At 44.3% G+C, this 25,111-nt stretch overlaps 1 protein-coding gene across 15 annotated transcripts in view; it reads left to right on the top strand.

Moving 5' to 3' along the window:
* The window catches only part of snx13 (sorting nexin 13), a 310,603-nt gene that overhangs the window by 184,505 nt on the left and 100,987 nt on the right, over window positions 1-25,111 (top strand). For all 15 annotated transcript variants that reach the window (XM_085988419.1, XM_085988416.1, XM_085988415.1 and 12 more), the window contains 3 exons: window positions 2,383-2,471; window positions 9,768-9,851; window positions 15,094-15,232. In XM_085988419.1, the coding sequence (XP_085844545.1) occupies window positions 2,383-2,471; window positions 9,768-9,851; window positions 15,094-15,232 (312 nt within the window). The remainder of the gene's footprint in view (window positions 1-2,382; window positions 2,472-9,767; window positions 9,852-15,093; window positions 15,233-25,111) is intronic.

Below are 25,111 nucleotides of genomic sequence, written 5' to 3'. Positions count from 1 at the left end.
TTGCAAAAACTGTTTGATCTTATGAGTTAGTGTTTTCAAAGGATTTCTCAAGAGTTTTTTTTTGTTGTGTCTTCATGTCAAAAAGGTGGTTTCCAGAATCAGACAGAATCAAATATTAACCAAGACCTGCATCCCCATGTGTCAAATCGGGCCAAGTTTAACAATTAATCTCTAATTGCAGTAAATCGATCACTGGAAAATACTTAGAATGGCCATCCGCACTCCTGTTCCTTGTGAAAGGTAGAAAATACTGTCATGTTAGATCAATATATACTGGCTAAAACTGCTTGGTCAAATTCAAAGGTGAATTATACATCGAAATAAAATAATATAACTACATATTAAATCGGCATAATACTTCAAACAACGCTGCCCGACTGATTAAAATGCTTTCTTAGAACAGGATAAATAACAAGACTTTTGGGCAGAATGGTCAGTTTGTTTCTTGGTAGATTTTCCAGTAGCAGCTCCTGTCCAAATTCTTCTGAATTGTCAATCAACCCCGAGCCAGTAATAGAAAGTATGCTAAAGAGCAGGCCCTCACACATTTTTGGGTTCAGATAAACTGTTGTCTGGACCACATGCCATTCAAATTGCAGATAGAAGAACACTCCTGTATCCTGGCCAATTTTCAGGTCAATCAAACTGATCAGATCCTGTGGGCAACTAGTCTGCATACCTTAATTTTGAAATTTGATAGGAAAGACAGCTTCTGTTTTAACTTGAAGCTATTTAAAAACTATGAAATAAAATGCAGATATCCCTATTTCCTTTTATTCCTTCCTTCCATCCATCCCTCCCTCTTTTTTCACTCACTGTTTTTATTCTGGCCTTGGTCTGTTCCACTTAGCATGGTGGTAGTGTTATTTATCTGGGTAGAGTAGTATATGGTACTGCACTAGCAACCCAGAAGTCGTGAGTTCACATTACGCCATGGCAAGCTGTGAAACTGAATTCGCAAATCTGGCAGTTTGTGAGCTGGCACCAGGAAAAAGAAAATGACCATGAAGCCTGTTGGATTGTCATTAAAAACCCAACTGGTTCAGAAATGTTCTTCAGGGATGCGAACCTACCGCATGTGACTTCAGTCCCATGCTATGTGGTTGATTCAATACTCTTTGAAGTGGCCCAGCAAGTCACTCAGTTGTAAAACAATTGTTAGGAAAAACAATCTTAAAGATGCTGTTACTATATGGCTGCAAAGAGTAGCTTTGTCCTGTATCATCAACAAGTATGCTCTAATAAAATGTGCTCTAATTGTGAATGTTTACAAGCCTAATTTACAGATGCCTTTTTAAAAATTATTGATAACTATGGATACCTAGAAGAATTAATAAGTTAAAATAAAGTAGTGGCTCCTTTTGTTGAACCCTGGATCAATTGATTATATAATTATAAGAATTGAGTGAAGTAAGATGGCCCTGTTGGAAAGTTCCTGATACTATATAAATACAATTAGAAGAAATATAGGCCGGAATTTTCTCCAGGGAGGTGGATTGGGTGCGGGAGGCCTCCGAGGCGGGCGGGAAACCCGGGGGAAAGAGGATCGGCGGGGGGTGTGGAAGGAAGAGGGAGAGAGAAGAGGACTGGGCGGGGGGATGAAGGGGGGGAAGGATCGGTGGGGAAGGGGGATCGGGAGTTGGGGTGATGGGGAATCGGCAGGGGTCGTGGGGAGGAGGCGATGATCAGCGGGTGGGGTGGGGGCATGGAGAGGATTGGCAGGGGTGGGGGATTTGGGGGTGGGTAGAGGATTGGTAGGGGTCAGGGATGGGGTGGGGGTGGTGTTGGTCTGGGATCACGTGGGGAAGAGAGAATCTTGGCTGGCCGCATCATCACCGTTGGCAGTGAGGGGAGGCCTGGAGGGGGTGATCAGAGGCCTTGTAACGGGGTCTCCGATCGCGGGGGTTGGGGTATGGCCAGGACCCCGGATCCAGGAGGTAGGTATAAAGCCACTTAAGTCCTGGATGCAGCAGTCCCCACCCCTTCTGTTTAACTGCCGGGTTTCACGAATTGTGTGAAACCCGTCCACAGGCAGTTAAACACAAAATGGATGAGGAGAAAGAGGCATCCAGCCTAATTACAATATTTAAACAGAAGGCAGTTGAGGCAAAACCAGATGTGGGTGGGTTGGAGGCGGGATCAGGTTGGGATCCCATTTTTAACACTTTAACTGCCCCCACGCTCCAAACCCACCTGTTTTTTTAGGAGGAAATTCCAGCCATAGAATGTCTTGTGTATCTAAACTAATTGTAAGAAGCAATTTTGATTGTATCCTTTACAAATAAAGCGTGACTGGATAAGTAACAGATTAAGCACTATTCTTGCAGAAGTTGTATGACTGGTGTATGCAATTCATTGACATCAAATTGTGTCCTTTTTCAGGGTGCCTAAGAGATCTTTGTGAGGTTTTATTGTATTTGCTTCTACCTCCTGGAGACTTCCATAACAAGAACATGAGATACTTCCTGAGGGTGAGACTAACTGGTTTAATTCTCAAGTTGATTATGTAGTTGGTTAAAAGTGATACAAGCTGTAACTATTTCAGCAGCTGCCTTTTAATATCTTGTTAGTTCATATTTCTAAAGCTAAGTTTGCCTGCACTCAGATCTTTCAACTATTGGGGGTCTAGAGGTGTCCAAACTGCAACCATGGCCCATGTGGCTCCTGTAGCTCAACAATCCTGGGCAACTCTGTCCTGTTGACACCTAAATGTCTTACTTGCTGAACTTTATGGGCCTGGAGGTTTGGCAAGGGCTATTTTAGGGCAGTTGCCTCACTGGTGGATAAATTCTAAATCAGAACTGTTGGTCCAAGCAATTTGAGAGAATATAAATTAATGGGAACTTAGTTTAAAACTTTATATTTGGCCCCAAAGGTCTATGGTATGTATAATGAAGCTCTTGAAGGCTAAAAGCTTGGACATTTCTGTCTTGGTTAAGTGCACTTTTAATTTTCTACTGTATTCTATGCAAGGCCTGTTGGATGGGATATTGCAAGTTCCAAACACTGTGACCTAGTTACTGTGGATAGTGTTGTGTAGAGGTTAAGCTGACTTGAATCGGCAAAAGATTTAAGTGGATCCATTGGTATTGTGTTGTGATAGGATAAACATGTTTGCATGATAATCTCATTAAATAATTTAGATTCATGACGTGGTGTTGCTATCTTTTTCCACTTTGAAGAACAAGCATCCTGTTCAGATAATGCTGAATGTAGCAGATGCTTGTTGAATTATTTTTAAACTCTTATTACTTTCTGGTGAAAGTTGCTTCAGTTAACTCATTTTACAAAATAATTAATTGGATAAATTAGGTGTGTTTATTGTTGCACAAGTTTCAGTTTTAGCTATTTATTGGGGAAAAGGGGAAGTGCAATGAGACCTGGGTGTCCTTGTGCAGCAGTCGCTGAAGGTAAGCATGCAGGTGCAACAGGCGGTTAAGAAGGCAAATGGTATGTTGGCCTTCATAGCGAGAGGATTCGAGTACAGGAGCAAGGATATCTTGCTGCAGTTGTACAGGGCCTTGGTGAGACCACACCTTGAGTATTGTGTGCAGTTTTGGTCGCCTTATCTGAGGAAGGATGTTCTTGCCATGGAGGGAGTGCAGTGAAGATTCACCATGCTGATACCTGGGATGGCAGGAATGGCGTATGAAGAGAGATTGGGTCGATTAGGCTTATATTCGCTAGAGTTTAGAAGAATGAGAGGGAATCTTATTAAAACTTACAAAATTCTAACAGGACTAGACAGACTAGATGCAGGAAGGATGTTCCCGATGGTGGGGGAGTCCAGAACCAGGGGTCACAGTCTAAGGATAAGGGGTAAACCATTTAGGACTGAGATGAGGAGGAATTTCTTCACCCAGAGAGTGGTGAACCTGTGCAATTCTCTACCACAGAAGGCAGTTGAGGCCAATTCATTAAATATATTCAAGAAGGAGTTAGATATATTTCTTAAGGCTGAAGGGATCAAGGAATATGGGGAGAAAGCAGGGACAGGGTACTGAATTTGGATGATCAGTCATGATTGCATTAAATGGCAGAACAGGCTCGAGGGGCCGAATGGCCTACTGCTGCTCCTATCTTCTATGTTTCTATATTATATTTAAACATCTCAACAATTTGCATTTATATAGTGCCTTTAAAGTAGAAAAACATCCCAAGGCGCTTCAAAGAAGTGTAATTAGACAAAAATTAACAGCATGCCAAAGTAAGAGATATTTGGAGGGTTGATGAAAAGCTTGGTCAAAATGGTAGGTTTTAAGTAGTGTCTTGAAGCAGGTGGAGAGGTTATAGAGTCATAGGAATTCCAGAGCTTGGGGCATAGACGACTGAAGGCATAGTTGCCAGGTGAACAGAATAGGGGATGCGCAAGAGGCCAGAAATGGAGGAATACGGAATTCTTGGAAGGTTGTCGGGCTGAAGGAGGTCAGAGTTGGGGAGGGGCAAGACCATGAAGAGATTTGAGGATGGGAATTTTAAATTAGAGGCATCAGGGAACTGGAAGTCAATGTAGGCACAAGTTTAATGGGTAGGCGAAACACGATGCGGGTTAGGATATGGACAGAGGAGTTTTGGATGAAAACAAGCTTGTGGAGGATAGGTGGCCGGCCAGGACAGCATTGGAATAGTTGAGACTGGCAAAAGCATGGATATGAGGATTTTGATAGCATGTGGGCTGAGACGGGTGTAGGCAGGCGATATTACAGAGGTGGAAGTAGGTGGTCTTTGTAATGGAGAGGATATGAGGTCGGAAGCTCAGCTCGGGCTCAAATAGGACACCGAGGTTATGAAGAATCGACTTTAACCCGAGTCAGTGGCTGGGGAGAGAGATAGAATCTGTGGCGTGAGTTTGGAATTTGTTGCAGGGCTAAAGGTGATGGCTTCAGTCTTCCCAGTGTTTAATTGGCAGAAGTTGCAGCTCAACTGGCACTGGATGTCTAACAAGCATGCTGAAAACAGAGGTAATGAAGGTGTTGAGAGAGGTGGTGGAGAAATGGAATTGGTTGTCAGCGTGCATGTGGAAGCTGATGCCAACTTACCAAGGCTGCTACGGCAGCAACTCCCAAACCCGCAACCTCTACCACCTAGAAGTACAAGGCCAGCAGACGCATAGGAACACCACCACCACCTCCTGGTTCCCCTCCAAGTCGCACACCATCCTGACTTGGAAATATATCACCGTTCCTTTATTGTTGCTGGGTCAAAATCCTGGAACTCTACCTAACAGCACTGAGAGTACCTTCACCACATGGACTGCAGTGGTTTAAGAAGGCGGCTCACCACCTTCTCGCGGGTAATTAGGGATGGGCAATAAATGCTGGCCTTCCCAGTGACACCCACGTCGTGAGAATGAATAAACTTTAAAAAAAAATCATAACTGTTGATCTTGTCAAAACTAAAGCCTCTGCTGAAGTAGGCATGAGGGGTATTTTTTGGTTATACTCTACCTGGTAGGGTCAACATGAGCAATGCATATTTACTGTCTACTGATTTGGAAAATTGGTGTTTTAGGAACATAGGAACTAGAGCCGGCCGTTTAGCCTCTCATGCCTGTTTCTCCATTTATTGAGATCATGGCTGATCTGTGGCCTAAATCCATATACCTGTCTTTGCCCTACATTCCTTAATACCTTTGGTTAAAAAAAAAAATCCATCAATCTCAGATTTAAAATTAACAATTGACCTAGCATCAACTGCCATTCGCAGAAGTGAGTTCCAAACTTCTACCACCCTTTGCATGTAGAAGTGATTCCTAACTTCACTCTTGATAGAAATTCAGATTTTAAATGCTATCCATTTCTTGTACTGATTAATCAATTGTGCTTCATTTGGGACAATGTAACAATTTAGGACAATGTAACAATTTGGGACATTGTGCGCAGATTGACTCACAGTAAAACAAACGTGCTGACCTCTCTTCCCCGTCCACTTCCCCCAGTAGTATAGTTGGTAAGGTCAGCATTTTACTGCGCCATGCTGACTAGGTTCAATTCTGGTCTCTGCTGATATCAGCTGAGGTGACACTAAAGTCATGACAGTTTCCCTCGGCTAAGGAGGGAAAATCAGCCAGGTTCTTCCTCATGCTGTTGGCATCCAGGATTTTCTCATTACAAGTGCATTTTCTTTAAATACTTTTATAAAGTTAGGACATTTTGCAATGAACTCAGTTGGAAAGACATACTTTACACTCACAAATTGCATGCTCAGAGAACTCTAAGTTTTGCAGTTTGCTTGATTTTCATATTTCACTTTTGGTTTAGGAGCACTCTCGCTTCTGAGTCATTGTTGTAGATGTAAGCCCTACCTTTGACTTGAGCACAAAATCAGGACTGTACTGAGGGAGGTGCTGCATTGTTGAAGGGGATGTCTTTCACATGAGATTTTAAACGGAGGCTTTGTCTGCCTGCTGAAGCAAATTTGAAAAGAGCTGGGTGGTCTCCTGTCCTGGCCTACATCCTTCAACTAATACCATCATAAACAAATTAACTGGTTATTCATTCATTTGTGAGATCTTGCTTTGTACAAATTGGCTGCTACATTTGCCAACATAAGAGTGATTATACCTGATGAGTAATGCATTCATTGTAAAGTGCTTTGGGATGTCCTGAGAATATGTGTACAATATAAATGCAAATGTTTGTTTTGCTTTCCTTCCCTCTTTTCCCCTTTACTCTTCCTTCCTTCCCCCCCCCCTTACCCTTCCTTCCTTCCTTCCTTCCTTCCCCCTTACCTTTCCTTCCTTCCCCCCTCACACTTCCTTTCTTCCCCCTTCCTTCCTTCCCCTTACTCTCCCTTCCTCTTCCTTCCTCTTCCTCTTCCTTCCCCTTCCCCTTCCTTCCTCTCCCTTCCTCTCCCTTCCTCTCCCTTCCTCCCCCTTCCTCTCCCTCGCCCCCTCCCCCTTCCTCTCCCTCTCCCCCTCTCCCTCCCCCTTCCTCTCCCTCCCCCTTCCTCTCCCTCCCCCTTCCTCTCCCTCCCCCTTCCTCTCCCTCCCCCTTCCTCTCCCTCCCCCTTCCTCTCCCTCCCCCTTCCTCTCCCTCCCCCTTCCTCTCCCTCCCCCTTCCTCTCCCTCCCCCTTCCTCTCCCTCCCCCTTCCTCTCCCTCCCCCTTCCTCTCCCTCCCCCTTCCTCTCCCTCCCCCTTCCTCTCCCTCTCCCTCCCCCCCTTCCCCTCCTCCTCCTTCCCCCCCCATACTCTTCCTTTCCAATGTAGGTAAGCAAGGGCAGGTGTGATGGGTCAGGAAGACTTGGTGTGAAAAAAGGTACGGGCAGCAGAGTTGTTGCTGAGTGGAGGTTTACAGAGCATGGAGGATGGGAGGCCAGCTGGAAGAGCATTGGAATGGTCAAGTCTAGAAATGATGCAGGCATGGAGCCGAGTTTCAGCAGTAGATGAACTGAGGCTGGGGCAGAGGCAAGGGCAGACCATGTTACAGATGTGGATGTCTTTGTGATGGAGAGGATATGGGACTGAATAGGATGCCAAGGTTGCAGTCTATGGCTTTGGTCTTCCCAATGTTTAACTGGAGGAACTTGTGGCTCATCCAAGACTGGATGTCGAACAAGTAGTGTGACAGTATAGAAGCAGTAGAATGGTTCAGAGAATTGGTAGAGGTGTAGAACTGGGTGTCTGCATACACATGGAAGCTGATCCCATGTCTTTGTATGTTGTCGCCATGGGACAGCAGTAGATGAGGAAGGCAAGGATAGACCTATGAGGGACTCCAGAGGTAATGGTGTGGGGGCGGGAAGCAAAGCCATTGCTGGATATGCTCTGGCTGCGATTCCTTTTCGTCTTGTATTTGAATAAGTGTTTAGTCTGTTACTCGGAATAGTACATTATCACAGAGTTTGAGGATGTGATGAGCTGCTGTATCAATGCTATCTGTTTCTTACTAATCATTAGCTTGAAGTTTCTGTTTGATTGCACTGCTTTTTTTCGGCACAATTCCCCCATATCAGCATAACCGGCGCAAAAAAACATGGAATTTTAAGCGCAAGTTGCATTCAGAGTTTCCGCGATTTTTTACACTAGTTTTAAAACATCCCGCTTGAAACGGGTCCCACCCACAAAACTGGCCATGCCCCCAGGGTGAATTAATCACCATTGGAAGTTTCCACTAATTGCAGGCCTTTGAGGAGGCTCCAAAAATTAAGCTGGACCTTTTAGGTGCAAGGACGCTATTGGGTAGGATTTGAATTAATTTTTTTTTATTTACTAAGAAACTGACTACTGTACCCCAATCTAACTAGAAAATAGTTTTCTATATTTTTAAGTCATTTTCAGTCATTAAAAATCTGGTTACTCACAGGTGGTGACACGGCACTGATTTTAAAATACTTTTTTGTGATAAACCCATTTTCAGATGTATTAATCAAACTTTACCAAGTTACCACTCTCAAATAGACCAAGGAATATTTTTAAAGCAAAATTTTAAAATGTTTTAAAATGCCATGCGATTGCACTGATTCATGACAGATTTTGTGTTCAGCAATATGCAAATGAGTTTGACCGAAAACTCGGGTGGCAGGGAACACTTCAAAACAGGCGTCATTTGCACCGCAATTGCTGATTGCGTCCAAAGTGGAAACTCTACCTCAGTGTGTTTCCCTGCTACTTTGATAGATTTTAATGTTCATGCTATAATTTTTAAAAGGCAGTGGGTCCATCTTCTTTCACGGGAGATGCACCAAAACATAATTAAAATGACTATTCTGCTTGGGTTTTAGGAAGATGAGTATAAATAATCTGACCCATTTGGGTTGCACATTTTTCACTCTTTTTTGTATTACGATCTTGGATGGTGTAATGTTGATTAGTTTAACAGACTTAAAGTAACAGTTCAGCTTTTTAAAAATTGCTTGGTATCTACATAATTTCTTGTGTCTCTTAGTATGTACAGTTTCATAGAGCAGGTGTGCACTTGTTCCAGGCACAAGTCATTTATCCAAAATTTCTTTTGCTTTGCGGTTTATCTATTGGAGAGAGAGTCACTAATACAACTGACTGTTCAAGTGGGAGCTGTCATAAAGGGCTATGGCGAATAAAAATAAATGTGTACTGTAGTTGATACCTAGGTACAGGAAACTTTCTGGTATCCGGCACGGACGGGACCGACGTGTTGCCGGTTCATCAACAATTCCGGATAACCGAACGCTATAGTGAAAGATACGGAGCTCAGAGCTCCGTATAAAGCAACAAACCCTGTTGCTTCAAAACAATCGGCACAAGTTGCAAGCGTCTCTGTAGCTTAGCAACAGCTTCAGCTACACCCTTGCACAGCAACAAATCAATTTAAAAAAATAAAAAAAAATTTAAAAAAAAGTTACCTGAACCGACTCCTGAATTTTGCCGGTGGATAGAGCGTTCCGGTTATTTAGGGTCCGGTTAATCGAAAGTTTCCTGTAATTGAGGGGTTCAATTGAAATAAACTGAGCAAAGCTCTCTAGTTTTCTGAATTCTGAGATAAGTGATACCTGTTTGTAATGTGCAGTTTCCATTTTGAATTTTATTTTTAAACACTTTCTCTTTCTGTACTATCAATATATAAACTTGACTATCAATATGTTTTATGTTGATGCTTGATGACACTCACACAGATAAACAATTTTGATGCCATTACTGCATAGTTTGTTGAGAGGATCTACAGCTGGCTGCCAGGAAACTTAACTAAGCTGTATACTTATAAGGTGTGCAATTTTAAGATGTATTAATAGGTTTGATTATGATTTTGAAAATGCCAATCTATCCAAAAGGATTATTTTAACTTTTCAGGAAATTTTGGCAAAAGGAATTCTTCTTCCATTAATCAACCAGCTCAGTGATCCTGACTACATTAATCAGTATATTATCTGGATGGTAAGTGACATGCATGATATTCTTCAGAGTCATTAATCTGTTGTAATCCTGATGAATTTAGAGCAGTAAATTATGTGCCATGAAAGCATATTTTTCTCTACAATGTTAAATTTGATTTAATGTTTATTTCCTATAATATATTTGTACAGAATAAATATGGAATAGAAGATTATTGTAAAGGTGCACTCTCATTGGCAAAAACTGGCAATGAAGGGTAAAAACTGGCAATGAAGGGTAAAAACTGGCAATGAAGGGTAAAAACTGGCAATGAAGGGTAAAAACGATGTGCCCCATATGAGCTTGCAGGAGCTTAGAGGAAAAATGGAACCCCAAAAGTTTCTTTCTGGGGAAAAAAAAAGTTATGATGAGATTAGTAAGGGTAGAATTTGCAGAGGTGCTGGCCACAATCTTCCGATCCTCCTTGGATACAGGGGTGGTGCCAAAGGACTGGAGGATTGCAAATGTTACACCCTTGTTCAGAAAAGAAAAGGATAAACCTGTCAATTACAGGCCAGTCAGTTTAACATCGGTGGTGGGGAAGCGTTTAGAAACAATAATCCGGGAGAAAATTAACAGCCGCTTGGACAAGCATAGACTAATAAAGGAAAGCCAGCATGGATTTGCTAAGGGCAAATCGTGTTTGACTAACTTGATTGAGTTTTTTGATGAGGTAACAGAAGGTGGATGAGGGTAGTCCAGTTGATGATATGTATATGGACTTTCAAAAGGCATTTGATAAAGTACCACAAAACTGAAGCCTATGGGATAAAAGGGGCAGTAGCAGCATGGGTACAAAATTGGCTAAGAGATAGAAAAAAGAGTTGTAGTGAATGGCTGGCTGTTTTTCAGACTAGAGGGAGATATACAATGGTGTTCCCCAAGGTTCAGTACTAGGACCACTGCTGTTTTTGATGTAAGTTAATGACTTGGACTTGTGGGTACAGGGCACAATTAAAAAAATTTGCAGGTGACACGAAACTTGGAAGTGTAGTAAACTTGGAAGATAGTAATAGACTTCAAGAAGACATAGAAAAGCTGGTGGAATGGGTGGGCACATGGCGGATGAAATTCAACGCAGAGAAGTGTGAGGTGATCTATTTTGGTGGGAAGAATGAGGAGAGACCATACATACTAAATGGTACAATTTTAAAGGGGATGCAAGAACAGACAGACGTGGGGTTGCTTGTGTACAAATATTTGAAGGTGGCAGGACAGGTTAACGAAGCAGTTAATAAAGCATATGGAATCATGGGCTTTATAAATAGAGGCATAGAGTACAAAAGCCAGCAAGTCATATTATTAAACCTATATAAAACATTGGCCCAGAATTTGCAGTCGGGATGGTGATGAACTGGCAACATTCGCCATCATTCCGCCTTTGAAACTGACTGCAACTTCCCTGACACAGGCTGCGCTGTGCCCCCCAACCCCCACGGAGTCAGCAATCTATGTAATCAAACTGATGAAAACTTTGGCTCTTCCGCAGTAAGTACGCTGTTAAATCCCCCACTAAAAGTTAGACCCAAAGGGATTAGTTGTAGCTGGGGTTTTAACAGCGTAGTGACTACTAAACAAAGGTTAAGGGCCTGGAAAACTAATTTTAATTTTGTGCAGTGTGAAATTTGTCCAATTTAACAAAAATTAAAATTTTTAAGCAACTTTAAAAAAAATAGTTTGGCCATCTTTATTTTGGGTTTGCCTTTTTCCCTTTGGTTTGCTCTTTCTAACATTTTTAAACAGCTAGAATTTAAGATCTTACTCATTTCCTTGTTTGTTGTCTGAGAATTTTGTGTTTTGATTGGCTGCTTAGACAACTTGTTGACGTCACAGCAGTTAGCACAGGGGGATCCCCACTATACTTAATTGATTTGAATTGAATGTCAGAAACCAGAAGTTCTCGACACAGAGATTGCGAAATCCTTGTGCAAAGCATATTTCGGATCCAGCGGCGAATGCCTTCACTTTGCTGCTGAGCGCAAATTCTGGGCCATTAGTTCGGCCCCAGATAGTGTATTGTGTCCAAGTCTGGGCACCACACTTTAGGAAGGATGTGAAAGCTTTGGAGAAGTTACAGAAGAGATTTACTAGAATGGTTCCAGGGATGAGGGGTTGATCTCCTTGGAGCAGAGATGGCCAAGAGGAGATTTGATAGAGATATTTAAAATTATGAAGGTTTGAATAGAGGAAATAATCCAGTGGCTGAAGGGTTGCTAACCAGAGGGCACAGATTTAAGTGATTGGCAAAAGAACCAGAGGCGACATGAGGATAAACTTTTTTACACAACGAGTGGTTAGCATTTGAAATGTACTGCCTGATGGGGTGGTGGTTACAGATTCAGTAGTAACCTTCAAAGGAGAACTGGATAAATACTTGAGAAAAAATTGCAGGGATATGGGGAAAGTGGGACTAACTGTGGATTGCTCTTCAAAAGAGCTGGCGCAGACTCGATGGGCCGAATGGCCTCCTTCTGTGCTGTACTATTCTGTGATTCTATGATTCTTCTGCAGATGCTATGTGCTAGCAGGTGCAAAGCTGCACTGGCGATGTCCTGGAAGCATTTTTCACTCCTGTGTTCTAGTTTGGGGAATGGTGCCTGATTGAGCATTCCTGGTAAAGGAACAGGAGAAACTATGAATAGAAACATGGTCATAACGGCACAGAAGGAGGCCATTCGGCCCATCTAGTCCGTGCCGGCTCTCTGTAGAGCAATCCAGTCAGTCCCATTCCCCCGCTCTATCCCCGTAGCCCTGCAAGTTTATTTCCTTCAAGTGCCTATCCAGTCTCCCCTTGAAAACATTGATTGTCTCTGCTTCCACCACTTCCGTTGGCAGAGAATTCCAGGTTATCACCACTCGCTGCGTAAAAAAGTTTTTCCTCACATCCCCCCGTGTATCTCTTGCCCAAAACCTTAAATCTGTGTCCCCTAGTCCTTGCACCATCAACTAGTGGGAACAGCCTTTCCCTGTCTAGCCTATCCAAACCCGTCATAATCTTGTACACCTCTATCAAATCACCCCTCAACCTCCTTTGCTCTAATGAAAACAAATCCAGCTTCTCCAACCTGTCCTTGTAGTTAAGATCCCGGAACCATTCTGGTAAATCTCTTCCGCACCCCTAAAGTGTGGTGACCAGAACTAGATCAGTTATGGCCTAACCAGCACTTTATAAAGGTTCAGCATAACTTCTCTACTTTTGTACTCAATGCCTCTATTTATGAAGCCCAAGATCCCGTATGCTTTGTTAACCACTCTTTCAATATATCCTGCCACTTTCAGGGACCTATGCACATTAACTCCCAGGACCCTCTGTCCCTGTGCACTCTTTAAAACTGTGCCATTAAGTGTATATTGCCTCTCCTTGTTGCTTCTGCCAAAATGCATCACCTCACACTTCTCTGTATTAAATTCCATCTGCCACTTGTCTGCCCATTCTGCTAGCCTTTCCATGTCCTGTTGCAGTCGATTGGTATCATCATCACTGTTTGCCACACCCCAAGTTTGATGTCATCGGCAAATTTAGAAATTTTACTCTGTATTCCAATATCCAGGTCATATCAAAAAAAGCAGTGGCCCCAGCACTGACCCTTGGGGAACACCACTGTCTACCATCCTCCAGTCTGAAAAACAGCCATTTACCATAACTCGCTGTTTTCTGTCCTTAAGCCAATTCCTTATCCAAGCTGCCACTGACCCACCTATTCCACGAGCCTAAGTTTTGTTAACCAGTCTTCTATGTGGTACTTCGTCAAATGCCTTCCGAAAATCCATGTATACAACATCCATTGCATTCCCTTCATCGATCCTCTCTGTTACTTCATCAAAACATTCAATTAGATTAGTCAAACACGATCTGCCTTTTACAAATCTGTGTTGGCTCTCAATTCGCTTAAAGCTCTCCAAGTGCCTGTTAATTTTTTTCCTTGATTATTGTTTCTAAAACTTTACCCACCACTGATGTTAAACTGACCGGCCTGTAGTTAGTAGGATTGTCGTTACACCCTTTCTTGAACAATGGTGTCACATTTGCCACTTTCCAACCCTCAGGCACCTCCCCCGCATCTAGGGAAGATTGGAAAATTATGGCAAGCCCTTCTGCTATCTCCTCCCCCAATTCCCTTCGCAACCTGGGATGCAAGCCATCTGGACCAGGCGACTTGTCCACTCTAAGCATACCCAGCCTTTCTAGTACATCCTGTCTATCAATTTTCACCCCTTCTATCTTTTCTGCTTCTACCTTTTACACTTCTACCGATATTTTGTCAGCATCCACCTCCTTAGTAAACACTGATACAAAGTACTCATTGGGTATTCTAGCCTTGCCCTGTGCCTCTAAGCATATATCACCTTCTTTGTCTCTAATAGGCCCCACCCCGCCTCTTACTACGCGCTTACTATTTACTTGCCAGCAGAAGATTTTTCGGTTCCCTTTTATGTTAACCGTCATTCTACTCTCATATTCTCTCTTTGCCAATCTTATTTTCATCTTCACATCCCCTCTCAACTTATTGTATTTGGTCTGGTTTGCCTTTGAAGAATTTACCTGACATGCATCATACACCCTCTTTTGTTTCATCATCTTCTCTATCTCCCCCGTCGTCCAAGGAGCCCTTGCTTTGGTTCCGTTACCCTTCCCTCTTGTTGGAATGTACCTAGCAATGTACCTAGCCTGTACTTGCAACATCTCCTCCTTAAAGATCACCCATTGTTCCGTTACAGTTTTTCCTGTCAGTCGTTGGTTCCATTTTACCCTGGCTAGATCCTTTTGCATCCCATTGAAGTTAGCCTTATTCCAGTTTAGAGGTTCCACTCTAGATTGTTCTTTGCTCCTCTCCATTGCTAATCTAAATCTTATGATACGATGATCACTTGTACCCAAGTGTTCTCCCACAGACACCTGGTCGACCTGGCCCACCTCATTCCCCAGCACCAGATCCAGCAATGCCTCCTTTCTAGTTGGGCTAAGAACATGCTGGTCAAGGAAATTCTGCTGAACACATTCCAGAAATTCCTCCCCCTCCTTTCCCTTTACCCTAGCATTATCACCACTCTATAGCTCTTGCATATCTCTGCGATTGTAGAAAAATAGACAGTGAATTTTTACTAACCATTGTAAATCAACTTGGGTTATTTTTTGAATTTTTTAAGCTATTTTTTGTATATTCAATGTTGTAATTTGTACTTGATTTAATTAGAACTAATTTACACAGATTTTTTAAATTACTGAGTATCTTATTTGTTTCAGATCCGTGATGCCAATTGTAATTATGAAGCCTTTTTGAATATTATCAAATTAAGTGACAAAGTCGTAGAACTAGAAGCAGTGAGGGATAGAGCAGCAGAGGAGCTACAATATCTTCGATCTTTAGATACAGCTGGTGATGGTAAATATCTATTTCTATCTTGTTTTGGTTACCTTTTAAAATGTCCAATTCTGCTGGAGGCTACGATTGAGCAGTAAGTAATGGCTTCCTTGACCACAATTAGAACAAGGTACTGAATAGAGGGTGTCTTCTTCATGGATTCATGAAGGATCAGCAACAACTTTTAGGACCAAACAATTGGCCAAGGTGGATAGTGAAGCAATGATTATGGTTTTGGTTTTTCCAATATTATTCTCTGGTAGAAAATATGTTTTTTTTGTTGTAATACATGTAGTTCCTAAGAAAGATTCCTTTACTTTTTCCTTTTAATTTCTTTTGTGGAAGCAATTTTTTTAAAGGAATTTTTTAGTGGCCAACTTTGACAAGCTCGTTTGACAAGATAATTAGTTAACAAGTTGGCAGATCTATTTTGTGAACTCAGTAAATCATAACATATTTTAGGCTGCCAGGTGTTGACAAACAACTCCAATTGTAAACCACAACCCTGAATGACAACCATAGGAAACTATTCTATTCAGATTGCTGTCTGAAATTACAAATACTTACTTTACTTTTTGTCAAGAGGTGGCTATAGAGATAGTGAATGCATTGGTTGTCATTTTCCAAAACGCCATAGATTCTGGAACGGTTCCCGTGGATTAGAAGGTAGCAAATTTAACCCCACTATTTAAGAACGGAGGGAGAGAGAAAACGGGGAACTACAGACCAGTTAGCCTGACATCAGTAGTAGGGAAAATGCTAGAATCTATTATTAAGGATGTGGTAACAGGGCACTTAGGAAAATAATAATAGGATCGGGCAGAGTCAACACAGATTTATGAAGGGGAAATCGTGCTTGACGAATCGGTTGGAGTTTTTTGAGATTGTAACTAGCAGAATAGATAAGGGGGAACCAGTTGATGTGGTGTATTTGAATTTCAGAAGGCATTTGATAAGGCATTTGTTCAGAGGGACCTGGGTGTCCTTGTACATGAATCACTGAAAGTTAACATGCAGGTACAGCAAGCAATTAGGAATGCAAATGGTATGTTGGCCTTTATTACAAGAGGATTTGAATATAAGAGTAAAGACATCTTACTGCAATTATATCGGACCCTGGTGAGACCACACCTGGAGTATTATGTACGGTTTTAGTCTCCTTGCCTAAGGAAGGATATATGTGCCATAGAGGGAGTGGAACAAAGGTTCACCAGACTGGTTCCTGGGGTGGGGGGCTTGTCCTATGAGGAGAGTTTGAGTAGACTAGGCCTATATTCTGTAGGTGAGAAGTGATCTCATTGAAACATACAAAATTCTTACAGGGCTTGATGGGGTAGATGCAGGGAGGATGTTTCCCCTGGCTGGGAATCTAGAGCCAGGGGTCACAGTCTCAGAATAAGGGGTCGGCCATTTAGGACTGAGATGAGGAGAAATTTCTTCACTTGGAGGGTGGTGAATCTTTGGAATTCTCTACCCCAGAGGGCTGTGGAGAGGCTCAGTCGTTGAGTATATTCAAGACAGAGATCGATAGATATTTTAATATTAAGGGAATCAAGAGATATGGGGATAGTGCAGAAAAGTGGAGATGAGGTTGCATATCAGCCATGATCTTATTGAATGGCGGAGCAGGCTCGAAGGGCCAAATGGTCTACTCCTCCTATTTCTTATGTTTTTATGTTTAATGTATATGGGAATTGAAGTGAAAAACCACATTGATGCATATTTCTGTATGGCAGTATATTTTTGAGGAAAAGGAACTTTTTGTAACATTCGAGATCTTGGAAATACTTCTTCATATAAATGGTTATGCAGACAGAATGTGTACTTAGCTCATTATCGGTGCACATTTACTAATACATAATTATTTGAGGAGGGAACCTGCAATATTCCTGTTTCCATAAGCAGTGCACTCGTCTTGGCCATTTCAAATGAGTGCTAGAGACCAGCTAGGAGATCTCAATGGAAACTGATCCTTTAAAGCTGCCATTTTAAGTTATTTTTCTATGGACTCTTGTAAGCTATGGGAATTGTTTTCACTTGAATTAATAGAAGAGGATTGATAGGAACAGTAAAGGCATACCAGAGATATCAGAAGACACCAAATGCCAGCTGCCTATTCCTGCCATAGTTCCACCCACAGTATCTACAGGCTTAGGCATAACTAACAACCTGTCAGTGACAAAACACTGCTGTTAGAGGCTCAGGTTCAGCAGGTAGCCAGGTACAAAGCTCTGCCATCTTGCCACCTGCCACAAAGACCTTCAGCCAATCTCCACCAGAGGGATGGCTGTAGAAGTCAATGTAACCATGGTTCTCAACTTTTATACCTCTGTCTCTTTCCGGGCAAGTACAGGGGACATCTGCAGTATCAGCAAATTCATTGTCCACAGATGTATCTAGCAGATGACTGAAGCATTGTTCAGTGGGGCCAACACTTCTCATCTTTCCCCCTGGAAAGCAACAGCAACATAACAGAGCTGCAAAGTACAGGGGGGAATTGGCAATCATGTGGCCATAATGCAGTGCTTTCCATGAACAGAAAGGAGCTAATCATTGACCACCCATCAACAATGTATTATGCTTCTGTTGGGACTATCTGTGGCAGGCTATTTGATGGCAAAAGCTGGCAGGATGAATGGCTTCATGTGCAGCCCTGGCTGATCGAGCTGTGTTGGTATAAGTAGAGTGTAGGTAGGAGGCCTGTGTAGCCACCAAGATCCTTACAGAGCATATAAGAACATAAAAACATAATAAATAGGAGCAGGAATAGGCCATTTGGCTCTTCGATCCTGCTCCGCCATTCAATAAGATCATGGCTGATCTTCTACCTCATCTCCACTTTCCTGCGCTATCCCCATATCACTTGATTCTCTTAATATTCAAAAATCTATCGCTCTCTGTCTTGAATATACTCAACGACTGAGCCTCCACAGCTCTCTGGGGGTAGAGAATTCCAAAGATTCACCACCCCAAGTGAAGAAATTTCTCCTCATCTCAGTCCTAAATGGCTGACCCCTTATTGTGAGACTTTGACCCCTGGTTCTAGACTCCCCAGCTAGGGGAAACATCCTCCCTGCATCTACCCTGTCAAGCCCAGTAAGAATTTTGTATGTTTCAATGAGATCACCTCTCATTCTTCTAAACTCTGGAGAATATAGGCCAAGTCTACTCAATCTCTCCTCATAGGACAATCCCCCCCCCCACAATCCCAGGAACCAGTCTGGTGAACCTTCATTGCACTGCCTCTTGTGTATGTACCTTTAAGGGAATAACTGGTCTTAGACTGCAGTACCGGCAGTGATCACCCCTGCATAAAAGGCCCTAGCAGGCTTCTGTAGTTTCAGTTTCAAGCTGCCTCCTGTTCAATAAAGTACCTGTTAAACTGTTCTCCCGAAGTCCGTGTATTATTGAGGCGCGGACTTTACAGTGGCGACGAGTGAGTTCGAACTCACCTGCAGGATGGCATCATCTCACGGGGATCTCGCCTGAAAGGAAGGTCCTGGAAGGTCGTAGTCTGAGCAACGGGCGTCGACCGAGGGCAACCGCCCAAAGAGTCCATCGGTGTTTGGAGAATTGCGGGAGAGACTGTGGTTCCAGCGAATCGTGCTGGTAGCAGGTAGCGCGCTGACATTTCCGGACTGCGGCGGGCTCAAGCTCGATCGAGCGGCTCTACAAATCGGGCTGCGCAGGGTCGCCGGGAAAAGAAAACGAGAGAGAGGGTGGAGCGCACAGGGCGCGGTCGGTGCTCGAGAACAGGACAGCGGAGAGAAACTAAACGGGGGGAAGGAAAGCGAGATGCGACGAAGCTGTGGGTCGCCGCCATTACCCCGTAGAATGCTAGGAGCAGCGTGGCAGTAAGGGGAAGAAGCAAAAGCGCGGGAGGCGCCATTTTATCCCATTGGGGAAGAAGCAAAAGCGCGGGAGGCGCCATTTTATTCCATTGGGGAAGAAGCAAAAGTGTGGGAGGCGCCATTTTAAATCACCCAAGATGCCGAAAAGTGGCAGTATCACTGCTTTCGACAACGAGGTAGAAGACTGGACCACGTATGTAGAAAGAATCGAAGTGTACTGCAAGGCAAATGAGGTGGCCGATGGAAAGAGGGCGTCGGTATTATTAAATCTGATGGGTGCGAGTACGTACGGCCTTTTGCGGAATTTAATTACCCCAGCTAAACCAATGGAGAAAAGTTTTGAGGAGATTGTTCATATCTTACAGGAACGCCTAAGCCCTACACCACTGCTGATAGCAGAAAGATTCAAGTTCCATAAAAGAAACCAACACAAAGATGAGAGCAATGCTGACTATCTTACGGAACTACGCAAGTTATCGAAGCACTGCCAGTTCGGAGCAGGACTGGCAGACACCTTACGGGATAAGTTTGTCTGCGGGCCCCAGAGTGAAGGAACCCAGAAAAGACTACTTTCAAAAAATGACCTGACGCTAGAACAGGCTTTCAGCGTGGCAGTATCCTACGAAGCAGCAGCACGGGGAGCTGCGGAAATACAACAGAAACCACAAGAATACAGCGCTAACGAAATGGCGTATGGAGCCAAAAAGTGCTATCGCTGCGGCAGAACAACCCATGAGCAGAAGGACTGCTGGTTTAAAGACAAAATATGCAGGCAATGCGGGAAAATGGGACATATAGCAAGAGTCTGCAGGTCGGGAAAGAAGACCAACACGACAAGAACTACTAAGGAACAGTACAGGAAAGTAAAGAAACTGACAGATAGTAGTTCCGAAGATCAGGAGAGTGATAAGAACTCCGGGAGCAGGCGACTAAGTTGTTTAAAATTACACAACGTGATCGCAAAGGAGGATCACCGAACCATTTGGGTCACCCTCATGATAGCAGGGTCCCCAGTGAAGATGGAATTGGACACAGGATCAGCCCTAACTGTCATGAATCGACGAGACTTTGAGCGGCTATTCTCACACATACCTTTAAAGGACACGTCCATTGTATTGAAGACATACACGGGGCAAAAGGTCTACCCCAGAGGAAAAATAAGGGTGCCAGTTGAATATAACGGAAAGGAAACACAGAAACTATACATGTATATACTACGAGATGGAGGACCGCCATTATTGGGACGTGAATGGATCCGAAGACTACAATTGGATTGGCATTCCATTCTGGCACTAACTGTGACTGACAAAAAAGATGATGACGTCGTACCTGGACGTCTGTCACAAATTCTATCTGACGCGGAAGAGGTGTTCCAACAAGGACTAAAAGGAGTAAAGGCAACCATAAAGATTGAGGATAACGCAACCCCAAAATTTTTCAAGGCCAGACCGGTGCCATACGCAATACGCCCAGCTGTGGAAGCTGAACTGGAGAGTCTGGAGCATTCGGGGGTGCTGTCTAAGGTGGACTGGAGCGAGTGGGCCACACCCATCGTTCCTGTAATGAAGAAAGCATTGAGCAGCACGCCTGGGGAGCCAAGGAAGGTTCACATCTGGGGACTTCAAGGTGACTGTGAACCCAGTCCTGCACACAGTACAGTATCCGCTTCCGCGGATAGAAGATATTTTCGCCTCACTATCTGGAGGGAAACGTTTTACAAAGATTGACCTGGCTCAAGCGTATCTACAAATGGAGGTGGAAGAAGCATCTAGGAAATACCTCACGATAAACACTCACAAAGGCCTTTACCAGTACAATCGACTGGTATTCGGGGTAGCATCAGCCCCGGCTATTTGGCAGAGGGCGATGGAACAAGTCCTGCAAGGGATCCCGGGGACCCAGTGTTATTCGGACGACATCCTGGTTACGGGCGAAAATGACAATGAACACCTTGCCAACCTGGAACAGGTGCTCACGAGATTGCAGGAATATGGGCTACGAGCCAACCGCCCCAAATGCGAGTTCTTCAGCAGACAAATCTCGTATTGTGGCCACATGATTGATGAGGAAGGGTTGCATAAGTCGCCGGACAAGATTGAGGCTGTAGTCAAAGGCTCCAGCACCAGAAAATGTGTCGCAACTGAGGTCGTTCCTCGGGTTGGTGAACTACTACCATAAGTTCTTGCCGAATTTATCTACAATTCTGCACCCACTGAACGCCCTGCTGCAAACTGGTGTAACATGGAAATGGAGTGATGAGTGTAAGCGTGCCTTTCAGGAATGTAAATGCCAAATCACTTCAAAAGAAGTATTGGCCCACTACAACCCAACACTACCGATTCAGTTGGCATGTGATGCGTCACCTTACGGCATTGGAGCGGTGCTGTCACACAAATTCCGTGACGGTTCAGAGAGGCCAATAGCCTTTGCATCGCGCTCGCTAACCTCAGCCGAGCGTAACGACGCCCAGATTGACAGGGAGGCCCTCAGCCTGGTGTGGGGGGTGAAGAAGTTCAATCACTATCTGCACGGGCAGAAATTCCCCCTTCTGGCTGATCATCAACCCCTGGTCTCAATTTTTAACCCAAAGAAGGGCGTTCCGGTGATGGCGCAACGGCTGCAGAGATGGTCACTTTTTCTAGGGGCACATCAGTATGACACAGAGTACAAAGGTACGAAACAACATGGAAACGCTGATGGGCTGTCGCACCTACCGTTGTCTACGGCGGAAGAAGCACCTGCAGTGGACCCTGTGAAGATATTCCATGCGACCATAGTCGAATGTTTGCCTGTTACAAACGCAAGTATTGAGAAGGAAACCCGAAATGACCCGACACACACTCGGGTCTATGATTTGACGATGAAGGGATGGCCAGCATATGGCGACTCACTGTTGCCAGCATTCTCGCCAAGGAGGGAACAGCTGTCAGTATGCTGGGGAGCCTTGATGTGTGGATCCCGAGTGGTAATTCCACCCAAGTTGAGAGAGAGAGTGCTCAATGAGCTTCATGAGGGTCATCTGGGAGGGGTGAAAATGAAGAGCCTAGCCATGGCGTTTGTGTGGTGGCCGGGAATCGATAAAGAAATCGAGGATATGACCAAGAGATGCACAGGATGCCAGAAGGTCCAAAACGCTCCACCACAGGCCCCGCTACATCCATGGGAGTGGCCCTCATCTCCATGGCAACGGGTACACATTGATTTCGCTGGTCCATTTATGGACTCAAATGTTTCTAATCGCTGTGGACGCCCATTCGAAATGGCCAGAGGTCATTAAAATGTCCTCCACCACCACGGAGAAAACTATTGCGGTCCTAAGGACCATCTTCGCCAGGAATGGGTTGCCAGAACAGATCTGTTCCGACAATGGCCCACAGTTTGTGTCTGAGGATTTCCGGAGGTTCCTGAAGAATAATGGGGTGAAACATTACACATCTGCCCCATATCATCCAGCCACAAATGGATTGGCTGAGAGGTTTGTTCAGACCTTTAAAAAGGCCAGAAAGGCAATGTATAATGACGACATACCACTGCAACACAAGGTGGATAACTTCCTGTTTGCTTACCGGAATGCGACACATGCAGTAACCAAGCAAACTCCAGCCGTACTGTTTTTCAACCGGAGACTAAGATGTCGCTTGGATTTGCTCAAACCAAACACAAGACGAGATGTTGAGGATAAGCAGTTCCGGCACATAAATGAGAAGCCAACCAGGAGCTTCAAGATAGGGCAACCAGTCTTGGCCCGCGACTACCGAACAGAAAAATGGCAGCCAGGCACGATATGCACACAGCAGGGACCACTAATGTACACAGTGGACGTTGGAGAGAGCATCGTGAGACGCCATGTTGACCCGATTCTAGAGTCACAGGAACAAGCCAAACCTGTACCACAAGCATGTGCACCTGGTAATGAGCCCGAAGTACAGATTGCGTCTACCTCGGAAGCAGGGGTATTGGAAGCTGACGAACCAACCAATGACAATGAGCCAGAATTGACTCCACCGCCAGAACCGGATACTCGAGAAAGGCGCTATCCAGTCCGGATCAGGAAGCCTCCTCAAAGACTGAACTTATAAATGACTATTTCAGTTGATGTATATATTACTGAGGTAATTGTAATTAGTTATTATTTAGTTGTTAAATGAATGTTATGTACTGTTTATCTAAAAGGGGAGGAATTGTTGTGTATGTACCTTTAAGGGAATAACTGGTCTTAGACTGCAGTACCGGCAGTGACCACCCCTGTATAAAAGGCCCTAGCAGGCTTCTGTAGTTTCAGTTTCAAGCTGCCTCCTGTTCAGTAAAGTACCTGTTAAACTGTTCTCCCGAAGTCCATGTATTATTGAAGCGCGGACTTTACAGTTTTCCTGTAGCAGGGCTCAGCCAGCTCCTTTGTTTCAGGGCCTATGAAAACAGGCTTCGCAGTGCAATTTTTGCACTGAGTGCAGTTTGAACAGAGTGCTGGAGTTGGGCGAGTGAGCGAGTCTGGTGAGGAGTGGAAGGAGGAGCTCCCTTGCTTCGCCTTTGCTTTTCCTAACTTTTCACCCTGTACGAATTGGTTCTTACTTTACACCAAGGAAAGAGTCTGAGAGCAGGAGCAGTCAAACAACAACCACTGCAAACCGCTAAAGTGACGTCACAACCAGGGAAGGAGTTGATTGGTAAGTGGGACCTGGTGAGTATTTCTACAGTCCAGTCGTTAAAGTAAAAGTAAGGTCTCTAGTTTAGAGTAAGTGGTGTGTAAAGTGAAGTAAAGTCCCTAGTGTATTTAATATTCTTTAATTTAGAGGAAGTAAAGGGAGTAAATTAAGGGTAAGACATGGCAGGGCAGCATGGAGTGCTCCTCCTGTGCTATGTGGGAAGCCGGGGACACTTTCGGTGTCCAGGGCGAACACGTGTGCAGGAAGTGTCTCCAGCTGCAGCTACTCGAAATCCGCGTTTCTGATCTGGAGCTGTGGCTGGAGTCACTGTGGAGCATCCACGAGGCTGAGATCTACGTGGATAGCACGTTTAATGAGGTGGTCACACCGCAGGTAAAGAGTGCACAGTCAGAAAGGAAATGGATGACTGCCAGAGCAAAAGAACTAGGAAGGTAGTGCAGGAGTCCCCTGGGTCCATCTCCCTCTCCAACAGATTTTCTGTTTTGGATACTGCTGGGGGAGATGGTTTCTCAGGGAAATGCAGCAAGAGCCAAGTCCATGGCACTATGAGTGGCTCAGCTGCACAGGAGGGGAGGAAAAAGAGTGGGAGAGCAATAGTGATAGGGGATTCTATCGTAAGGGGAACAGATAGACGTTTCTATGGCCACAGACGTGACTCCAGGATGGTATGTTGCCTCCCTGGCGCCAGGGTCAAGGATGTCACTGAGCGGCTGCAGGACATTCTGAAGGGGGAGGGTGAACAGCTAGAGTTTGTGGTCCATGTCGGTACCAACGACATAGGTAGAAAGAGGGACAAGGTCCTGCAAGCAGAATGTAGGGAGCTAGGAAATAAATTAAAAAGCAGGACCTCAAAGGTAATAATCTCAGGATTACTCCCAGTGCCACGTGCTAGCGAGAGCAGAAATAGGAGAATAGACCAGATGAATGCGTGGCTGGAGAGATGGTGTAGGAGGGAGGGATTTAAATTCCTGAGGCATTGGGACCGATTCTGGGGAAGGTGGGACCTGTACAAGCTGGACGGATTACAACTCGGCAGAACCGGGACCAATATCCTCGTAGGGGAGTTTGCTAGTGCTGTTGGGAAGGATTTAAACTAGTTTGCCGGGGCTGGGAACCCAAGTGTGGGCCCAGAACGGGGAGAAACAAAGCTGGAAGTGCAAGTTAGAAAAGTAGTCAGCAAAACTAGTAGGGAGCAGAAACAAAGGCCAACAATACTGTTGCCTCACAGCGCCAGAGACCCGGGTTCGAATCCGGCCTCGGGCGACTGTCTGTGTGGAGTTTGCACATTCTCCCCGTGTTTGCGTGGGTTTTCTCCGGGTGCTCCGGTTTCCTCCCACAGTCCAAAGATGTGCGGGTTAGGTTGATTGGCTATGATAAATTGACCC

This window comes from Somniosus microcephalus, chromosome 5 (genome assembly GCF_052327205.1).
Source record: "Somniosus microcephalus isolate GS21.2 chromosome 5, FLI_Smic_1.0, whole genome shotgun sequence".
NCBI lineage: Eukaryota > Metazoa > Chordata > Chondrichthyes > Squaliformes > Somniosidae > Somniosus > Somniosus microcephalus.
The sequence above is the reverse complement of the archived record's forward strand: the minus strand, read 5'-3'. Positions and strand labels throughout refer to the sequence as shown.